The following is a 20,116-nucleotide window of genomic DNA, read 5'->3' as shown; positions in this document are numbered from 1 at the left end:
ATGCAGTTGCACACTGATGATAGCCTGGTTAGCGTCACCTGTATGCCTGGTCCTCAGGTGGTAGCGCAAACTCTAAGTTCAACACAAAGAAATCAACATACTCATGGTGAATTGTCAGCTTAGCCATTTTGTTTCTTTCTGTCTTTCTTTCATTTTTTTTCTATTATTGAATTTTAAGTGAAATTAAAATTAAGAAGAGCAGTGATGTCAGCATTTTCCTTAATGTAAGCAGGAATAAGCAAGGAGAGGCTGCAGAAGCTTCCAAAAGACACTGATAAACACTAATTTCCAAGCTAAATGGTATAACAATAGATGTTAATTGCACCCCCACCCCACCCCCGGCCATTTTTTTTTTATACCAAGTGAAGCTAATTTTAAAAAAATGTGTAAGCAAAACGCAAAACTTATCAAACTGTTTCCTTCAAAATAAAAGAAAAAAGAAGTTTAAACTTTTAAGATGGCTCCAGTTGGCATTAGGGATGTTCATTCCTTTCTTTAAGCTACATTTATGTCTGATCGCTCTTGTTTTTTAACTGTGAAAAAAAAAAGATTCTGTCTAACTAAAGAACATAAGCCAAAAACAAACAAACAAAAAAAAATCTATTTAGTTTAAGCAATTTATCTAAATCAGCAGATCTACATTGGTAATTTGAAGATAATCCCAATTTTTAGGTACATTTGAGCCCGATTTGCGTATAATTCACGGACAAAACTGATCAGGAAGTTGTTCTTTGACATGAAACAAAGTCTAAAGGGAAATGGGTTTAATAATCTTTGAACAACCTCTGTAGGGCGAGAGAAGAATCGAGTATGAGTGTGAGCAACTGAAGTTGTAGGAGGCTGTTCCCTGATCTGTCGCTAGGAGCTGTCCGCGGTGCTGAACCTCTCCGCCTGCTCTCTCCATGTGCCGCCTGCTCACACAGACACGAATCCGCTCACTGAGCGTCCAAATTAAACAGGGACCTCCGCGTTTCACTTGATTATTCTCAGCTGTCTTCGCACCAACATACACCGGAAGTGCAACAGCAAACCCCACGGCTCTGCGCGCGTTCCGCTGGCGTGAAAAATCCTCGCTTTGCTTGTTTCTTTTGTTATTTTGAAGCACTGGAAGTATTCTTTCCCAACACAAGGACGTCTTTCTGTATCCTCGCGGAGAAGAGCCTTCCTCGAGTTTAGAAGACATGTGTGTGAGACGGGACTGTCAAGTCAAGAGCCTGTTGGCGGTTTTGATTCTTGCTGCTGCTGTGGTTGAAATCCATGGACAAGGTAAGGAACTTGGGTTTTGTACGCACTTTGTGGGGATTGTTTCGCGTACTAACAAACTAAAGGAGGCAGGAGCAGAGCTGAGTGCCGAGCTGTGACACCGGGTTCACTTGTGTCAGATCTACAAGTGTGTCTGTTGAGGTATGAGCCGAGTGAAATACTTGTTAAATATAAAAATAACAATGTGTTAGTGGAAATCGTCAAATTAATGCTACAGAAAGGTGGAATATGGCCGGTTTAAAAGTTAACCAAAATAATCACGAATTAATAACTTCATACAGAACTATCTTATTCTCTAGTCAGAGAGATATTTTTAATATGTAGTTATTATAGTTAGTTATTAAGTAGGGGGCAAATAAATACAGAAACTACATTTCTTTGTAACATATGCACCAAAGTTTGGCAAATAGGTTCCCACTTTATAGTCACAGAATCACACTTTTTGCCACTTGGTAACATACATTTAAGATAAGTTACAAAGAAGTAAACTGTCATTTACAGCATATAGAACCTTTTCATATAGCTCTAACTGCAAAAAGACACATGACAACAGATTCAGCCCACTGAGAGGAAACCAAACTTCAGGACACATTTTATAACTAAGCAGCACTCTGAACCACATTCAACCCTAATGTAATGAATCCTCCAGTGAGATGATTTGTTTGTTGAAATACAGAGCACACAGTCAGGAAGTGCCTGTGCTCGGGCACAGAGGTCTGTGTGACAGACGGTGCTCAGTAATAAGACTCTAATCCTCAGGAATTGCTGAAGATTATTGACCAAGCTGTTTGACACAGTTGAGTGCTTGTGGAAGGATTCATGCACAGTGGCCTTGTCCTAATTATTTCTCTATTGTGCGTCCGCCCCCTCTTTATCATTCTGTGGGGCTATCTGGTTTTAACTTGTCTGCACAGTTCCCCCCTTTATTTGACAGTCTTATGGAGTTAGACACAGACCGTCCCCAGTGCATGCAGACACAGTTTGCTTTTGCAATTTACAAGTAATGACTTGTGAATAATGAGAAAAAAACATTGTGCAATATATAGCTTCTAAAGAGTGCAAATAAATGATTCATAAGTGAGTAAATACTGGCATCAAAACTTATTTCTTCAGCTATAAATCTTTAATAAACAGCTACAGAAGAAAATCTAACTTTCATAATTTGTATGTATACAAGAAACACTTCACTTCAACAGTTAACATAGATATCAGGCAATGCAACAATGTTTTTTTATTACCTGGTAAACAATTTTAGTAGGCTGAATGCTTTTCTGCATTATTTCTCTATGAATGCTTTTCTGAAAGCTTTCTGCTCCGTGTTGAAAATGAACACGATTATGAGGGACAAGCAATTGCGGAAAATGTAATGATTGCAAAAATGAATTCCCTTTGCTTGGGCTTGTTATAGTCATCACATCCAAGCTCATCCAAAAGCGAGGACCAATTCTGGAAAACAATCATCAAAATATCCACTGATAAAATATCAAGTGCAGGAAAGGTGCTGCCTGCTTCTCACAGAGTTCTAGGACTGTACATAGGCAAATTGCAAATCTGGTTATTTGTAGCACAGCCTAACACCATTCTAACACTTTTTATATTGTCTGAATATTTTATGAACTTGTTTGAGAAAACACACACTCAGCACTGGAACATAAGTGCTTAGTAGTAAAAGGCGCATGAATTTATGATTGTTTTTGTAGAGTCACAGAGTTGCTCATGTCCCAGGAGCACACCTGCCCTGTTCTCCCCTCCGCTCACAACTCCGGGGAGAGAAAGTAAAATGCACAGGGAACTATTTTTAGAACAAAATAAAATTAAACAGCTTCCATTAGTGAATTCTCTGCTGTTGCTCTGTCAGCAAATGTTGACGTCTGAGGGAATTCTCCAAGGTGGAAGGGCTTTATCAGTTGTTGTGGGGATTTGCCTGATGTCAGAAGTTCTGGATATTGGTAGACATGCACAGAGATGATGGTTTTGTTGCATAAAAGTCTTAATATTTCATTTATGGCCTCAGACTGTTATTGCAAAGTTATTTTCATTCGTTGTCTCGCGGAGAATTCAAACGTCTATTCATTGCTCTCGCTGTTATAAGTACTGGCACAAAAACATTGTACTACAAAAGGACTTGTGCCATTATTTTTTCATCTGAATCCTGCAAAATTGATATTATTATTTTAATAAAATGCCACAGTCTTAGTAATAAATGTAGCTTCATTATACCTTATGCACCTTGACTAATGGGCTATTTTACCTCACACTTTATATTTAAGGTGCCGAATCAAGCTACTGTTTTCATTTGAGATTTATTCAACGCCTCATATAAAGGTCAATCATGTATTTTTGTGCAGTAAAAGCAGAAGGATTGTCATAAAGTATTGAGGCATTGTGAAGAAAAAAGTTGTTTTAAAGCTGTGCTGTGCATCAGTGCAGCTCGAATAGTCTCAGAGTATGAGTTCAGAGTTTTCTTTACCATAAAAGAGGATATCCAGAGAGAGAAAAATGACGCAACCAAATCTGCCTTTATTTTCTCTCTACTGTGTTCATAAAAGTAGATTTTGTGGGCTTGAACCATGTCTTACCTTTTCCTGGTCTAAAAACAAACTCAAAGCACATGAATTAAAAGAAATTTACTCATTTCAGAAAGCTTTTCATGCAAAGTGGTTCTTGGTGTGACTACATTTTCATAATCGACAATTTCTTTCATATGGTAAACATCAAATAAACAGAAAAACATGCAAATGACAAAAGTAAAAGTAGCATGCAAGAAATAATTACCCACTTATTAAGTTGAAAAACATAATCATAGAACTGAAGGCACAAAGCCGAGGGTTGTGACAAATAACCTGGCTTTGCAAATTAATTGGTCAGGCCTTCTGTCCCTTTAATCTTTTTATTTAAACATTTTAATAGAGCAGGTCATATCAAAGAATGTGGAAGAGAGCAAGAAAAAAAAATCAGTTTAAAGGATGATTGTTTAAATTCTGATCAGGATGGCCAGATTTTTATACACAGCACCTTCAAAAACAACAAGACAATTACAATGGACAGGCCTTAAATCTGTGCTTTACTTTCTATGAAGCACTTTCATTTAGTTTGTCCTCCAGCTTTCACTGAGAGGTGCGGTAATACTGAAGTAACGCAGTAGATTCTGTGTATACTCTTTTTTTATTCTCTTATATTTACATTTCATGTTTGGCTCCCCACAGAGTTACAAGACAAGAGGTAAAACATTTTAATATGTCTTACTGCACTTTTCCATAGAGATACATAAGAACTGATGTTGATGGAGTGGATAAGATATGAGCAATAAAAAGCACCTTGTCCACCACTTCCACCAGTTTCATGTATGTAAAACACATTTTTGTCCCTAAAGTAGAATTCATGGGAGCACTGTTTTACAGGAATAGAACCAACTCACTTTGTCACCAACGGGAACTGTGTTAACTATTTGCATTCTGACTGACTACATTAATAACTACAGTTAAGTAATCATGATCAGTAAATGTACATCTAATTAAAAATCTCATGCCGTGAAAATTAAAATCCACAATATCCATACTTCAACAAGTTTTACAAACTGTTGTGTGACAGAATCATTTCAACAAATAAAAGTGAGAGCAGTTGTTATGAACCTTCACCAGAATAGACAACCTGAAGGCAACAGCTTGAACCCGTCAAAGGAAGCAGAGGAAGCATCAGATGTCTTCGCTCTCTGACATGAAGCATGTTATGAGATGTTACTTTCATATCTCGTACACAGAACTGGGTCAAGTCAGAGTCTTGATGAGAAGAGACGCAGTGTGTACATCTGATCTATCTACCTGCAGGTTTCCCTCACTGCATCAAAACATTGATGCTCTAAATCAATGTTTACAAGTAAAACTGGTTCTTACACAAATGCCAACTTATTCTTTGTGAAACAGAGCAGCCCTGGATTCTGTAAATGATCCAAACAATCCCACATAGATGGGACTGTGAGGACTTTCTAAATGGTCTTGAAAAAGTCTCACAGAGTAACCAAAGCCAAAACACGGGTTAAGCTGTTTGTGATAATGTTCATTCTAGCCGACATGCAGCAGTTATTCTGCAGTGGTCTGCTCAAACTGGAGAGTCTATCAATAAAATTAAGATGAGGTTACGTTAGCTCTGCTTGATGAAGTTGGAGTTGGTAGATGAGCTCTGGTAGAACATAACCAGGATTAACAAACATTACAAGTTGTGGACATGTCTCAGAGCATCGTGTAGCGCCAAAATAGGGTCATGCATATGACGATCTCAGAATGACAATGTGATGACGACCTGGCAAGGCATGTAGTTCGTAGAACCGGCTGTAGTGCATATTCTACCCCCATCCCATTATATAAAAAGAGGTGACATTTGTATTTGATAGGAGTGTTGTTTAAAACCTGATTCTCTTGACGATTGGTTCTTTTTATATTATTTTAAATATTTATTGGCCTTAATAACATGAGTGTGCTACCTCAAAAAACAAGTTGAAGCCACTAAACTGATATGCTGCCTTGATAAGCTAGCTGTTATGCAGCAAGTGAGCACTTTACTTTAATGTCACGTTCAAGTTGATTTTCCTTTTGAGTTAAGCAAAACAAAAAAACAGTGACTTAAAAACTATGAACTTAACGTCATGTACCTCAACATTTTTCGTTGGTTTAAATTTTACCTGGCACAAGTTTGCTATGTTCTTTACCTAAATAAAAGGAGTGCTCGAACAATACCATCTTGAATGATCTTTTATCCTTTTTTCCATTTAGAACTTTGGTTTTAAGTAGGTAAATAGTTTTTATACCGCTAAATAACATGCAGAGTAGTCTGAATAATGCTAATTTAAAAAAAGTGATAAAATCATGAATGTGATCTTCCAAAAATAATATTGTCCACCTTTAGGCTAAATATTAACAGCTACTAAACTATGCTACAAACTGAGTTTACAAAGTTTGCTTGTTGTCACGTTTCAAATGATCCTGTACAAAGTTGTCTGAAAAAAGGAGTCTGGTGTTGAACAGGAATCACTCTCCTGTCGTTTGCTTTGAAACAAATGCCAGCCTTGCTAGGAGTCACGTCCTCATGACAGTAGGTGCAAGTGCTCATGGGAAACTGAGTCATTATCCCCAAAGAACACTAGCTTTTTCCACAAAGTCCTCTGAGCCTCTTAAAAGCTCCTGTGAGGAACTTTCCGTTTGTCTCATCTCCTTTAAGAAAAAGAGATGCCACATATTGCACATACCTGCTCACTGAGTCCTGTAAGTCTTATTTTTCTGGAAAGAAAACAGAAGAAGCAAATCAATACACACTGCTTTTTACTGCCACCCTAAACGGCAGTAAAGATAATTGACTGGTGTTACTTTCATTGTAAATATATTCTGTAAAGAGAGCCAATGGGGTTATTTTCACTATCCTACAGTTTTTACTCCATCCTGCTCTTTCATGTGACACCTTCCTCATTACAGCAGTTTTAATGAATAAGAAAAATAAATTTGTTTCTGTAACTACCTTGTTTGATCATAAAGAGGCGTCAAACTTAGATTCAAAATGCTCCTCACAGCAGATCTAAAGAAAGCCTGGTATTTGAAGCTGATCTCTCCTCCATTCTTTCAGAGAGGAAGGTCTTGTTGCCCTGGTGCCAAGCTTGAAGTCTATGACAGTTTATTGACATTTAGCTGAGTCTATTATCTTTTGCTTGCACATCATCACAAGCTGTTAGAGAGATCTTGGGTTGCATTGACAGATGTTTTATTTATAAAAAAATGTTCAATAAATGAGTAAGGAGCTCTTTTTGGTTGACAAAGCTTACTTTAAATTGCCTTTTATGTCTATAAGAGTTTGTTTGTATGTAGTTAAAGTCATTATTGTTCCAGATTATGAGATTGTTTCTCCTCAGACTGGTGTAGATTGACTATCTCTGACAAAAGTGGCTCTACTTGAGACATATACGTATAAAAGAACAGTATAGTGTCTTTACAATAGGCTCCATTTAAAACTATACTTTCAGAAACTGAGACACTGCACTCTCCCAGCAGGTGATCATTTCTGTAGATTCTTGCTTTGACACCAGTCATCACATCAGGATGAGGGTCACTTCCTTTTTCTAAAAAAACACTTTGTGTGTATTCATTCCACTCGATTGCAAATTTTCCCTTTTGTCTGAGAAACACAACAGGTAACAACATGTTTTGTTCCCCAGCATTACGAGTGTTGTTCGTATTCAGAAAATTTTAAAGTAAATTGCCAGGATCACGGGATAAAACAGCATATTTAGGGCAGATTGTTGCTTTGAGTCGTGTGCTGGAAAAGAAAAAAAAAAAAACTGAACATCCTATAATTTCAGGGGAGGTAACAGAAATCATGCAACACCTGTTTGTTGGATTGCCAGTGATTAACTTCATCAAGGGCTATTCAGCATCTGTGTGCTGTCATAATTAGTTTAACTTTCCCAAGGCCTGTCAATGGTAAATGAGAGTCATTATGCCAGAATGCCCCTCTTCAAGGCTTGGCGCCTGCCTGCCTGTCTCAGCCCCTCTCTGTGCCTGTCTCGCTCTCTTTCACTGCCTCCTAGGTGGAACTCACAGCTTGGCTGAATGCGACTCATTTTCGGCTCTTCATGTGCAAATGCCTCTCTCGCTCCGTGAGAATGTTCTATGCATCCTAATTTGAGTCATTGCCTCATATATTTTCTTCCTCGAAAGTGTGGAGCTCTATTTGTTAAAGGAAACGAGTATTTTTGCAAGGATCATTCTGGATATTATCACAGTTTTCTTGGCATGCTACTCCCAACAGCTGGTATTACACCCTATAGAAATAAAGCCTGGTGTTCTTACTGAGCTGGCAGTACTTCAGCTAAATCTGATGTTCTGATGAGGACTCAGATGTTCAGGACAAAAAGTGGTTTTAGACACAGTTTACTGTGTTGTTGTGGTCAAAATGCAGCCTCAGCTTTAAAAATTAGGACAACCGGTCATATTGTATAAATAGTGTAACAAGTATGTTTTCAGAGCAGTTTTATGTCAGGTACTTTTTCTCATCCCTGAATTATTTAACATTTTTCATGTCGGTTTGTGTTATCCTACACTCAGACATGATTGCAGTTGACATTTCTTCCAAGCAAATAATTGAATGTTTTCAGTGTCCTGATTCTGGGGTAAACATGATTACCTTGACTTATTCTGATCTAAGCATTCAACCTCCTTCTCTTTAAAAAAAAAAAAAAAAAAAAAATAGAGTTACTATTTTACCTATTGATACATATGATTATTACATTCTTTTATGTTTATTTGCATTTTGTAAATCATTTTAATGAAATACAGAAGTAGAAGCAGTTCATTTTTGTCATTCTAACACAGTTCCAATATAGAATTTGGAATTGAATTCCTCTTTTAAAATCCCATTCAAGAAAAAATATTCTGACATATGTGACCCTACAAATAATCAGATGTTAAAAAGTGACATGAAGATTGACAGCACTGTTAAAAAACGATGGCTACTGCAGTGTTGGCAGAGTTGAGCATGAATGGCAAGAGAAAGTGTGACAAAAATACACTTTTCTATGAATGAGCGTCTGACTCAAAGTAAGACAAGAATCTGTTCAGCTATGAACCATACTGACCTGAGGAATCAGTGTTTTTATCCAGTCGTTAAATAAGGGTTTTGGTTAGTTGGATAGACTTGAACTCAAATATTGGCTTCACTTTTACACAATGGGAGTAGATGAAAGAACCCTGTCCATAATCTCTTACAAAGCATTGAGGTAACTGGTGTAGCGCATTGGCTTTTGTCGAGGCTCACAATCTAAAATATGAGCAGCTCTGTACAAGCAACTTCTGAGTCATTTAGCCATACCTTGACTATAATTTTGCTGTAGATCATCTAGTAAATCTTTTGGCTATCTGTTCCTCGACTCACATATACTTACAGAAAGGTAAGCAAAAGTTCACTCACAAAGTGTTATTTAATATAGAAAGCTGTCCTCAGCAGTCTAAACAGAAACTGAAAACAGGGTGCATGAGTCTGCAAGAGTAGGAAACATCAGTAGTGTTGATGTTTGAATCAAGCATTATTCTACAATGATTTTACGGTTGTCTGCTTTTAGTTAGCACTTAACAATAGAGTAACTGCTAACAACAGGGGGTGCATTGTTTCAGCTCCTGAGTGTTTGTGATAGTTGCTATTGCCTCTAATGTAGGTGGTTTGGGTGTAGGTCTAGCTGATGTCATAGCAAGCAAACCAAAACTTCTAACAGATGTGTATGTCATGGATGCACAACATATATTATAAAGCAATGCATGGACTATTTTTATAACACCTGGAAAAGATGTCTGTCTCAGCATAACTGAAGTGACCTTCAGCAGAAAACCATTAGTATAGCCTTAGCATGTAGTACAGATAATAACTGATAGATCATATATGATTGGCTCCTCCAACTTCCAGGAGTGGAATATAGATGACCTTGTCGAAAGCTAAAGCTGTTATCAATGATTCAAAGAATCATATTGATAAAGTTAACTTGAAATAAAGAAAATTGTTTTTGTGCGGGTTTGTATGCTTTTGACTTCCCCCAGGATAAGCTAATGCATGCTAACCAGTTAGCTTTACATCTCACTCATCCTTCAGATTTATTCATTACAATTCTTCAGTGCAGTAAGAGTGTGTCCTGGTCTTGAGGATGTTGAATAAAGGATAAAAGAACTTGTACAGAAGTATTGCTGCAGATGTTGAGAGACAAATTTCAAAGTTTTTATCTTTTAAAATAAGATTTGTATTTGTAATTCTAAAAACTTGCAAAAGCTTCATGTTAGATTAACTGGACTTTGGATTTCATATTCTCTGTCCTTGCTCAGATATTAATAACCGAGCTGCAGCTCTAAAAAAGTTTTTAGGCTTTAGTGCTTCAGGTAACCAAATTAGCAGAGGAACATCCAGCTCCTTAAGGTACCACTGCTGGTGAAAAGATGTAATGAAATGTTTTATTCATTTCTGAAATAAGATAATGATATTTCCATAAGTCGTTGTTGCTGAGTGGATGAAGGATATGTGTGTGGTTTGTTTTTTGGACCTGAGCGTGAGTTAGGAAGGATTATGTTTTACAAAAAAGGAGAAGTAGAACAATGCCAAAAGTAACAAACACTCTCTTTTATTATGCTCCATTCTGTTAGTTTAATTGGTATGACAGTTTGGTTGGATTTAAAATGGGTTAATGTATTTAGAGAATGATGTGAGAGGTTTCTCTAACAGCCTGTTTTGTCTCAACACAACCATCCCCTCTGAGATTTAAAGTAACAGGTTTACAATGACATTGTCAACACCTATCCTCAGAGATAGATAGATAGATAGATAGATAGATAGATAGATAGATAGATAGATAGATAGATAGATAGATAGATAGATAGATAGATAGATAAGAGAGAAATTTCCTCCTGACTGAAAGTAGGCACCCAGAGGCGCTCTACTTATAAAATCTCTCTCTTAAAGCCAACGATGGGGGCAGGACTTCCAACAGAGAGGGCAATGATCTCAGAAACTGCGCCTTGGCAAATTGGTGGCAAACACATTTAATATATTCTAAATGCAGAAACCCTCCAGCAAAGCCCTAAATGAAGTGATGTGTGCCACTTCGTCAAGGCAGTATGTTGCTGGTTCACTCCTACCTGCTTTGCCTTTGGCCCTGTGCCTTATCGATCCACTGAAAAAAGACTCAGCACGGTTAACCTCCCCCAGGCCAAGCCCTCTTTCGGCACCTTTCACGCTCCGCCTGGCCATGTACACACCTCCCTAATCAGGAGTGGCGTGTTTTGCGGCTGCAGTGGGGATGGCTCTCTCAAACGATTAGGCCCAGGGACAGCTCCGGCTCTCTTCCCCTCTTCTCCACGCCACATCCCATCTAGAAAGCATTTCATCTGTGGCTGTGGAAAGGCTTATGTGGGGTTTGAGTGTGCTGTGTGAAAAGCAGCAGGTAATAGGCTGTGTAATGTGTTTGGGGGAGCAGTTTTTTAGTATTCACGGTTAGTGCTGACCTCTGGCAGGCTGAGCCACCCCCACAGTAATTTCCTCTGAAAAGATGTAATTGAATTCATCAGGATGAGTAAACATATTATAAGTAGCAGAGAAGATAACAATGTTGTGGATAGATCAAGGAAGGGGATAGTCGCTCCACGAGTAATTGGAAATAGTCAAAGACAAACACAAGCTAAGAACGTGTGCAGGGCACAAGGAGAGTCATTGCATGTACTGTATAACTGCAGCTAGTCTCCACTTTTCTTTCACATTTCTTGACTATAGTCCTAGAGTTTGATTTGAAGTACACTTCCTATTTATGACCAGCTGATCACATGACCATCTAGAACATCAGCTTCTTACTTCACGACTGACTTCCCACTGAACTGGATTACCATCTTAGAAAACATGGATGTAGCCTCTAGTTTCAAAAGTATGGTGCCTTAAACCTGCATTTTTATAAAAACCAGCGGGAGGCTTTTCTGGTTGCAAAAGTCAGTTTTTTTGTAAAAACTGAAAAAAAAAAGAAAAAGTCAGAGCAGAGTCACCATGCACTGGACTTCCACGGTCGATCTGTCTTTGCCCTGCAGCTGTTTCATTATGCTTACATGACACCCACCATCTGCATAACTGGACCATAAGTCAGCAAGAGTCATGTGAATAAGGGTTTCCCAATGAGAAACCTTTCCTCACTCATGCCATCAATACTGGCCTCTAAAATCATCTAACCTGTGAAACCGGACCTGGCTCTGCTTATCATAATGGTTTGAAGTTGGAATTTAGTAAAGCATACAGAGTGTTTTATTCTGAAAATAAACCAGATATTGTTTCAGCAGCTGACTTTCTGGCCCAGTATAAACTGATGTGTTGTCTACTTGCATATAATCTGCATAGGGCTCTGACCTTCTGGATGTGAAACGCAGCGGGAAAGGAGCCGGTGGAAGCAAACACTTTGACTGGAATTGAAACATCTCAAATCTGTGGTTGTGGCAGTGTAGATGGGACATGAATTTGGTGGAATTTAGCCTTTAGACAACAGTTTTCTTTTTTTCTTTTCTTTTAGTTTAAGATTATGATTTGGTAACTTATGATTTCATGTTTCAGTACACAATAAAGCAGGGCATGGACACCTATGACCGGCAAATTTCTTTCACAGCAGTCTGTCAGCCAAGAAAGAGACCCTAAATTGCTGATCCACTCGATGGTTGAAATACAATCACTGGTGGTTTTTAAATAACTGAAATGGTAAGAACCAAAGTGCCAGACAGGCTTTAGACAGGCTAAAAAAAGTAAAGTAAAGGGAGAAGTGAAGGTTTGAACATCTACTTCTCATACACAGTCTATAATCAAGTATCACAGGAGTCTATGCATTTCAGTGCATTCTGTACAGCCAGCATCCTTCACCACGATGAACAGAACCCAGAGATGATGGCTGAAACGTGACCTTGTTCTTTGAAGTGGGATGCATTTGAAGTGATGGTCCCTCACAGGACCTTATGGATAATTTAGAGGTCCAACATCGATCGCCATCTTCAAAATATTGAACATTGTCTGTCCATCCAACTGATGGGTGGTCGGGCAGTGTTCTGTCATTCGTACAGCCGTCCTCAGCCTCCTTTCTCTCGTGGTAATGGAGAGCGTGCTCATTGTGGTCACTCTCATCTGTCAAAGCAGAGAGCCTTTAGAAACACAGGCCCTTCTGAATGGATTACTCAGATGGATACAGCTGGAGCTCAGTGAGTCTGTGTTATTGATTGCAGGACTAGAGCTCTTAGTAAGAAAGCTGGTCCGTACATTTCTTGGCGACAGTGTGTGGGAGAAATGGTACAGTGGTGTTTCATAGTTCCAGATTGAAAGAGGAAGTGCTTTCAAAGCCAAAAATAACTGACAGAAATACAGCACAGTTCTCTGAAACACCTATTTACACCTGTATCTCTACACATTGCAGTTAGCGAAAAAGAAAGAGGCTGACTCTGATGGAATCTTTCTGAATTACTTTTCCAAAACCAGAGAACCGAGAACCATAAAGCTGACAATATTTATTATTTACTGCCTTAGTGAAGAATGTCAGTCTTACTATTGCAGCTCCTCAGAGGAGCTTTAAAGTGAGGTGCCAATTTTGGCGCCCCCTGTGTACAAATCAGTACTTCCAACCTTTTTGCTTATTTTGTCTTGTAGATATTACGTATTTGGACAAATAAATGTTTCACGCTGCAAAACTTGTTTTAAAAAATAGGGTGTGTGTCAGTTTTAAGTTTATCACTTCATTTGATGCCTACCCCTTCAGCAGGGCTGTTCTATATATATATATAGATAAAGATATAGATATATGGATAGATATATGGATAGATACAGAGACAGGAAACGTCAGTCATAAAAGTTGTAGTGCCATATTTCTCACAAACCTGTTATTAAAATCAGTCACTAAGAGATGAATGAGGAAAATTTGTTGGGCTGAAACTCAAGATAAAAAAAAAAATTCTAGATTTTCCATCAGTCCTTTTAGTTAACATTTCTTTCATTTAGTGGCAAATTCCTTTCAAATCATGTGCCAAAAGAAAACACAACAACAACAACAACAACAACAAAATACACTCTACTGATATCTATGATAACCACTTCACAATGGACTCAGATATTTAACACCTTGCTTCATTTTTCAATTTGATAAGCTTATTTAATCACATCATCTGACTCCAAAAGACTAATAAATGAATAAATCAATATTTAACTTCTTATTTGACCCTGAATCTCTTCTCTAATATTGCCCAATGGCTTATGGAGGAAATATGTATTCCGCTGAGCTCTGTGTGTTTCAAAGGCTTAACTGTGAAAGGCAGACAGAGAACAGGAATCTGATCGTCAGAGAGATCATCCGTGGCAAGAGACTGGACAAGAGTTTTTTTTTAAACTATGCATATGACAAGTTTTGATAGGAAAGAAAGAAGCCTTAATGGTTTATGTTTTTTCCTTCAATGCAATAACATGGGTTTAGATTAGTCATCCAATTAGATTAAAAAAAATACTGTGAACTAACTGACACCAAACCAGTGCCACATTTAGTTTATTTCTAATTTGCAAAGCCCCTTCATCCCAACATTGTTCCATTTAGATTACATTAAGTGTATTTAACATTTTTGATGCACTCAACTTTTAACATAACAATCCTTTAAAGTAATGATGGTTTTCAAACACAACATGATCAAATCACCCGCTTGAAGACATCCCTGAGATGTACACAGACTGGAGTTTAATCTGAATATTGACATTATCAGATCATCATTTCCGTTTACCTCTCTGTCTATACATTTCTCTGCTCCTCAAGGATGCCATCATCACTTAATAGAGTTTGACAATGACCAACCCTTCAGATGCTGTTGATGAGCAGAGTGATTTATTTCAATTATAGATGAAAATGTAAACTTAAGAGACCAGTTTCACCTGTGGGTTTGCAGTTTACTCAAACTGTGATGCAGTTATGGGTTGCATCACCATGCTGTTCATGCATTTTATATAAATTGTGGTACATAGGATCATACCCAGAGGGTGAAATCATACTGCAGTTTTAAGGTTTTAGATTTTTTTTTTTTGCTTGGTTCATTCAAATTTATGACAAAGAGAGGAAAAAATGATAAGTGCCTGAAGTGTGTAGCAGTGAATATTGAGTAGCTGTCACACTTTTATGATAAATTTTCTCATTGACAGACACCAAAGAGCAGGCTGAGTCAGAGAACTCTATATAACTCAAAGGGACTGGAGACCATATTATGTAATAACGCCAAGGTAACATAAAAATACTGACAGTTAAATTTGCATTAAAATGATCTAATTGATATGTAGCTTCATTTATATAGGCAAAAAAAAAAGAAAAGAAAAGTTGATGGCCATGGTTTCTCAGAGTTACACATTCTCTTTTGGCTAGGCTGAGCTAACCCTGCTAGCTATGTGAAAACAAGACTAGGGTGCTCTAATCCACTTTTTACCAAAAAAGGAAGAATGTGTCTTCCTGTCACTCTCAAGAAATCCAGCTGTTTGTCTTTTTGTAACTAGCTCTTCCCCAAAATATGGGATTAATTTCCTTTGAAGAGTTTAGATTCCAATTTTATTTATTTTTTTAAATCAAGAAAATAAAATTGCTCAGTGAGGCAGAGTTTTTAACATGATGTGTCAAACCTCTAAATGTTTGCTAACTGACATATAACCATCAATTATTCCCTCGGTAGTTGTGTCAAATATTAGTTATTCACTTCACTGGTTTAAACAAAAGGAATAAACATCTAAGATCTTTCATACAACTTGGTTATTTCATATCTGAAGACAGCAATAATCAGGTCTAGTCTAGTCTAACTTATGATACAGAGTCATATACAGATATATTCCAATCACATGCTACTTCTGCCCTACATCATCTGAGCTTGTTCATGTTCACTCGTTCAATAATGACTAATTGTGGTGCTGATGAGTGAGGGTGATGTACTGTATCAGTTTAGTTGACAAAGGCACAAATCATACTTCCAAACATTCCAAACATACCCAAGCAAACTCTGATTCTTCTTGTTGTGGAACAGCAGCGCTCACCTTAGTGGTGTGAAATACAGCTGTTTCCGTGACTTGAAGGTTTTCTTTCTAATTGTTGGCATGGAATAGTACTGAATTTTTGAATCGTTAGCCTTGGAATACACTTTGTATCTTTACAATCTGCCAAGAACTGATCCTTTTTGGCAGATAAAATCAAACCCAGCATCCTGTGTTGTTTCTATGTTTGTATTTCTCAGCAAGCAGCCTTGGAAAAAAGAGAGCACATTGAATGGAGGATCATCAGGGGCATGTTTTCATTGTCAATGCTGCTTCATATCACTTGCATGCTACTTAAGTTTTCTTTTCCTCTGTTGAACCTGAAAAGCCGGGCTATTTCTGTGTTTGTCATCAGGACAAAAACAATTAAGCATCATGTGAGGTCAGATGACGATAATGATCAAGTTGGCCTCTTCAGTGCTCTGGATTTCTGTCACTGAGCACAGGGTAGAATGAGTTCTTGCAAAAATATGTATCAAAAATAGTTTTGTTTTTCAATGTTTAAAATGAAATACTTTTCATCACTGGCAGAAAATCATACATTTAGGCACAGCTGTGACGCATTGATTTGTGGATTCAATGTCTCAACAGGCTCTTTGACCTTTTGGTTTTTAATATTGTAAACATTTGGTCTTTTATTTTATAAAGAGTGCTTAAACTAATAGTGGAGGTGAATAAGCACAGAAACAACACTCCCTGACAACATTAGAATTTATCTCAGCTTCATTTGGGGCATCCCAACTTAGAAAATGTCATGTTATTTAATGCCTACAAAATAAGGATAGTCGGTTAACAGCCTGTCAATGTCAGTGACCCTCCCCGCTTCATGCTGTTTAGCTGAACTTATTGTACGTCCCTGTCAGAGCACTTCCATCCTCAGAGTAAACAAATCTAGACAAGGTTTTAGCCAAGCTGGAAAAAAAAATCTCATCACAAAAGTGCCGCACTCGGCTCCACTGCAATTACCTTCTGTAAATGAAGCTCAGTCTGTCCTGTGAATCGCTCACCCTCTGTGCAGGCGCTTTGCACATACCCTGTGTCAACAAAGCAGCACGGGCCTCTGTTTGGAAGGTGCGAGGAGGCTGTTTACCTTTGTTGCGGTGTGGATTGATGAGGTGGCGGAGGCGGAGGGGCACGATGTGAATAGTTGGCGTATTACTTTGGAAAGAGGTGTCTCCCCCCTCAGAGGCGGCTAACTGAGTTTGACAAAGCTGTTTCTGCTGTGAGGCTGCAGGGACGCTCTCTGGCTGCGCTCCAGGAGCTCTGGCTCAGCGTGCGGATGCACATTTGAGGCAGTGATGAAAGGTAATGCAGAGACAAGAGGGAGGAGGAGGCTCAGGCTAATGTAGTTTAAGTAGTGTAAGTCAGCTCAAAGTGTATTTGATGTTTTAGGCACAAGAAGGGGGTGCAAACAAGATTGAGCATGGTTTCATATCCAGGGAGCTTTATTAGATGTCTGACTTCAGGTCCATGTCTGTGATATTCACTAAATCGATCCTTCTTTCTGAGTCAGTGAGGCTTTTTGGACATGAAACTGTGGGATTTCACTACAGTATCTGACAAACATCATGAGAAAAATCTCAGCCCAGAGAAAAATGCACAAGTTTAATTAAAAGCTGTAGAAGTTTGCTTCCAAGTCAGGCTGCTTCTGCTCTTGAAAGTTGGTATCTATCCTCTGTCCTCTGGCTACACTCGCTCCCTTTAAATCTGCCTTTCAGTATTAGATTGTTGATTATTTTCTCTGTTTCTGCTCTTATGGGATTCCCTACTTATATGGCGTGTCGCCATGCCTATGGCTTTTATAGGGGACAAACCACTACAGCTCCAACTGGCGGGGACAATTGGATTAAACATTTGCTGTGATTTTGGAGTCATTTCATCCTGCAGCCTTTGCTTTCATTGTCCATGTGAGCGCTGCCTCTCCCGCTTTCCGGTGCCATTAGTAATAGTGCTCAGTGGTCCGCCCCTCCTTCTGTTTTTCACCTTTTACACCCTGACAAGTTAACTATGGGCTTCTTTCATATTTACTGCACTCAGCTGTAAATGAAAGCAGAGATAAGAGCACGGGTTCAGCCAACTGGATTTGTCACCCTGTAATCCAGTGGGATTTGCAGGCTCACATTTCATTTCACAGCAGTAGAAAAAGAGCACAAGTTCAACTCATACAAACTGTTTGCAAATTTGTTTTCCCACTCATTTGCTTTCACAAATCGTAGCTGTCTGAACAAGGTGGGCCTTCAGCAGTGTTGTGAATTACACATTACTAACGTGTTATGGTAGCTCCTTTTCTACATGTAGTGACTAGTGATGTGACTACACGTGCAAAACTGCAGACATAAACTTGTTAGTTTATGTTGACTAATCAACAAGTATATGCAAGATGCAAGATGAATCATCCCACCCAGCTGGTGGGGTTGTGCCTACATCAGCACAGTTGCATTCTTGGAGAAAGAGGATTTGGAGCTATAAACACACTCTCACACATACACACACACACACACACAAGCAGATCACGCCTGAGGCCCACGGCTGTATCATCAAACAGGCGTGGGCTGTCTGTCCACCAGCATTATTTTTCCCTCCTGGAGGTAGAGGACAAGAATATAATGATAAGTTGTTGTCTGCAAGGGAAGAAAAACTTTGTCCACAAGTCATTCGCATCTTACAAATCAGCAAATAACATGCCTCTATGAAACAGCACACTGCAGAGCGCAACACAAAGTGACACAGGTGACCCAGGTGCAGCTCATGTTAGCTCAGCAGACCAAGATGGGGCCACTCCATCTGGACAGCCAATGCCTGATTTAAAGTCTCCAACAGCCTCACAATCTGTCAGTTAGGACTGTCAAACTGATGTCAGGTATGTTGTTGAAGTTGTGTCTCTCATATCAGCTGATGAGTCTGCTGCTTTCAGAGAACTAATTAGCATAGTGCTCTGCTCAAGGCAGCTGTGTTGAGCAGACCCAAACCTTCTACTAGATATATAAAAAAAGAAAGAAAAAGACGCTATTCTGCAAACTGAATTGAATTTTCAGACTATTGTTACTAAAAGCCATTCCCTCTCTCCTCAGTTACTTTTTATTTTACAGTCTTAAAAATCCAAATTACTGGCAAAGGCACAAGTGGCCAGAAGAAGCACAGAGGTGTCATATTCACCTTTTCTTTGACTCCTGAGCGGATCCACAGAAAAGACGTGTTTTAATAGATCCTAAAGGAGAAAAAAAGTGGTTGTTTCCATGGTAATGTTAGTGAGGACCATTTGGCTTCTGGAAAGAAATCCCAAGAAGAAACTTTACTTGAAATAAGGTGAACACAGACAATGGCAGAAACAGTGGGAAGCCTTGGTCCTTGAAAATAGAATCCCATAAAGGCTGAACAATGAGTGGGATAATGGTAAAAATAATAATCCAGCACAAAAATACAAGAGTCTTTAATGATTGTTGAAATGGGGTGGCACAAGACAGTACAAAAGAAAAGGGTCAATGCTGAACTACACACACACACACAAACACACACACACAGACACACACACACACACCACACTAATAGACAGCCCTGCTATTAGGCAAATGGATGTGGAAAGGCACTTGGGTATGTTTGCTCTTTGTCTCGGGCCGTCTGAGGATTTGGTGAGCTTGGAGACAAACCGCCCCTTGATGTGAAAGCTCAGAATCATGGAGAAGATAGATCAAAGCCCGCGCCTTCTCTGTGAGATGCTTCCGTCAGTGTCGGGAACATCGAGCGTAGGAAGGGAAGATAAAGGAGGAGAAGAGAGGGCAAAGTTTGTGCAAGTGCGCCTGTGTACCCGGAGTGTGTAATTAGGGCGGTTTTGTGGTAAATGTGTAGGGATGGAGACGGGTTGGCTCAAAAAATATCCTTCTGTCTTGGTCTCACATCGACTCGGTCACACAGGCATCAGGGGCCGTGTCGGATAGTGTGACACAAAGCAGGCCCTGCTAATTGATGTGTGGGAGTGAAGACTGAAGATGCAGTGTTGAAAGTCGAGCTTTAACTTATACCAACTCCAGATTTGTCAAACACAGCAGCTTGGTCCGCTGCCCTGAGAATCAAAACACATTGGTCTGGTTACCAAGATAAGTTTTGCATTGCTGCAAAATTTAAAATAAAGCTAGGGAACACCAGTGTCCTAACATTTTGAGATTTATGTTTATGCAATCATTAAAAAAATTGTGTAACAGCTGCTATTGGGTATGGTTTTAAAGTACTTGGATTAGACACCAAAAGTTCTTTTTTCAGTGAGAGAAAAGTATCACTT

General features: G+C 38.8%; 1 protein-coding gene across 2 annotated transcripts in view; it reads left to right on the top strand.

Moving 5' to 3' along the window:
- The first annotated feature begins 904 nt into the window (after positions 1-904).
- Positions 905-20,116, top strand: part of sez6a (seizure related 6 homolog a) — a 120,098-nt gene continuing 100,886 nt past the window's right edge. The window contains exon 1 of one of the 2 annotated variants that reach the window (XM_074672690.1): positions 905-1,266. In XM_074672690.1, the coding sequence (XP_074528791.1) occupies positions 1,182-1,266 (85 nt within the window). In that variant the 5' untranslated portion in view covers positions 905-1,181. The remainder of the gene's footprint in view (positions 1,267-20,116) is intronic. The other variant, XM_074672691.1, reaches the window with a different exon arrangement.

The sequence above is a fragment of the Halichoeres trimaculatus genome, unplaced genomic scaffold (assembly GCF_033239565.1).
Source record: "Halichoeres trimaculatus isolate MK-OKI-2021-1 unplaced genomic scaffold, fHalTri1.1 fHalTri1_scaffold_6, whole genome shotgun sequence".
In the NCBI taxonomy this organism is placed as follows: domain Eukaryota; kingdom Metazoa; phylum Chordata; class Actinopteri; order Labriformes; family Labridae; genus Halichoeres; species Halichoeres trimaculatus.
Note: the sequence above shows the minus strand (reverse complement) of the source record. Positions and strands in the feature narration are given on the sequence as shown.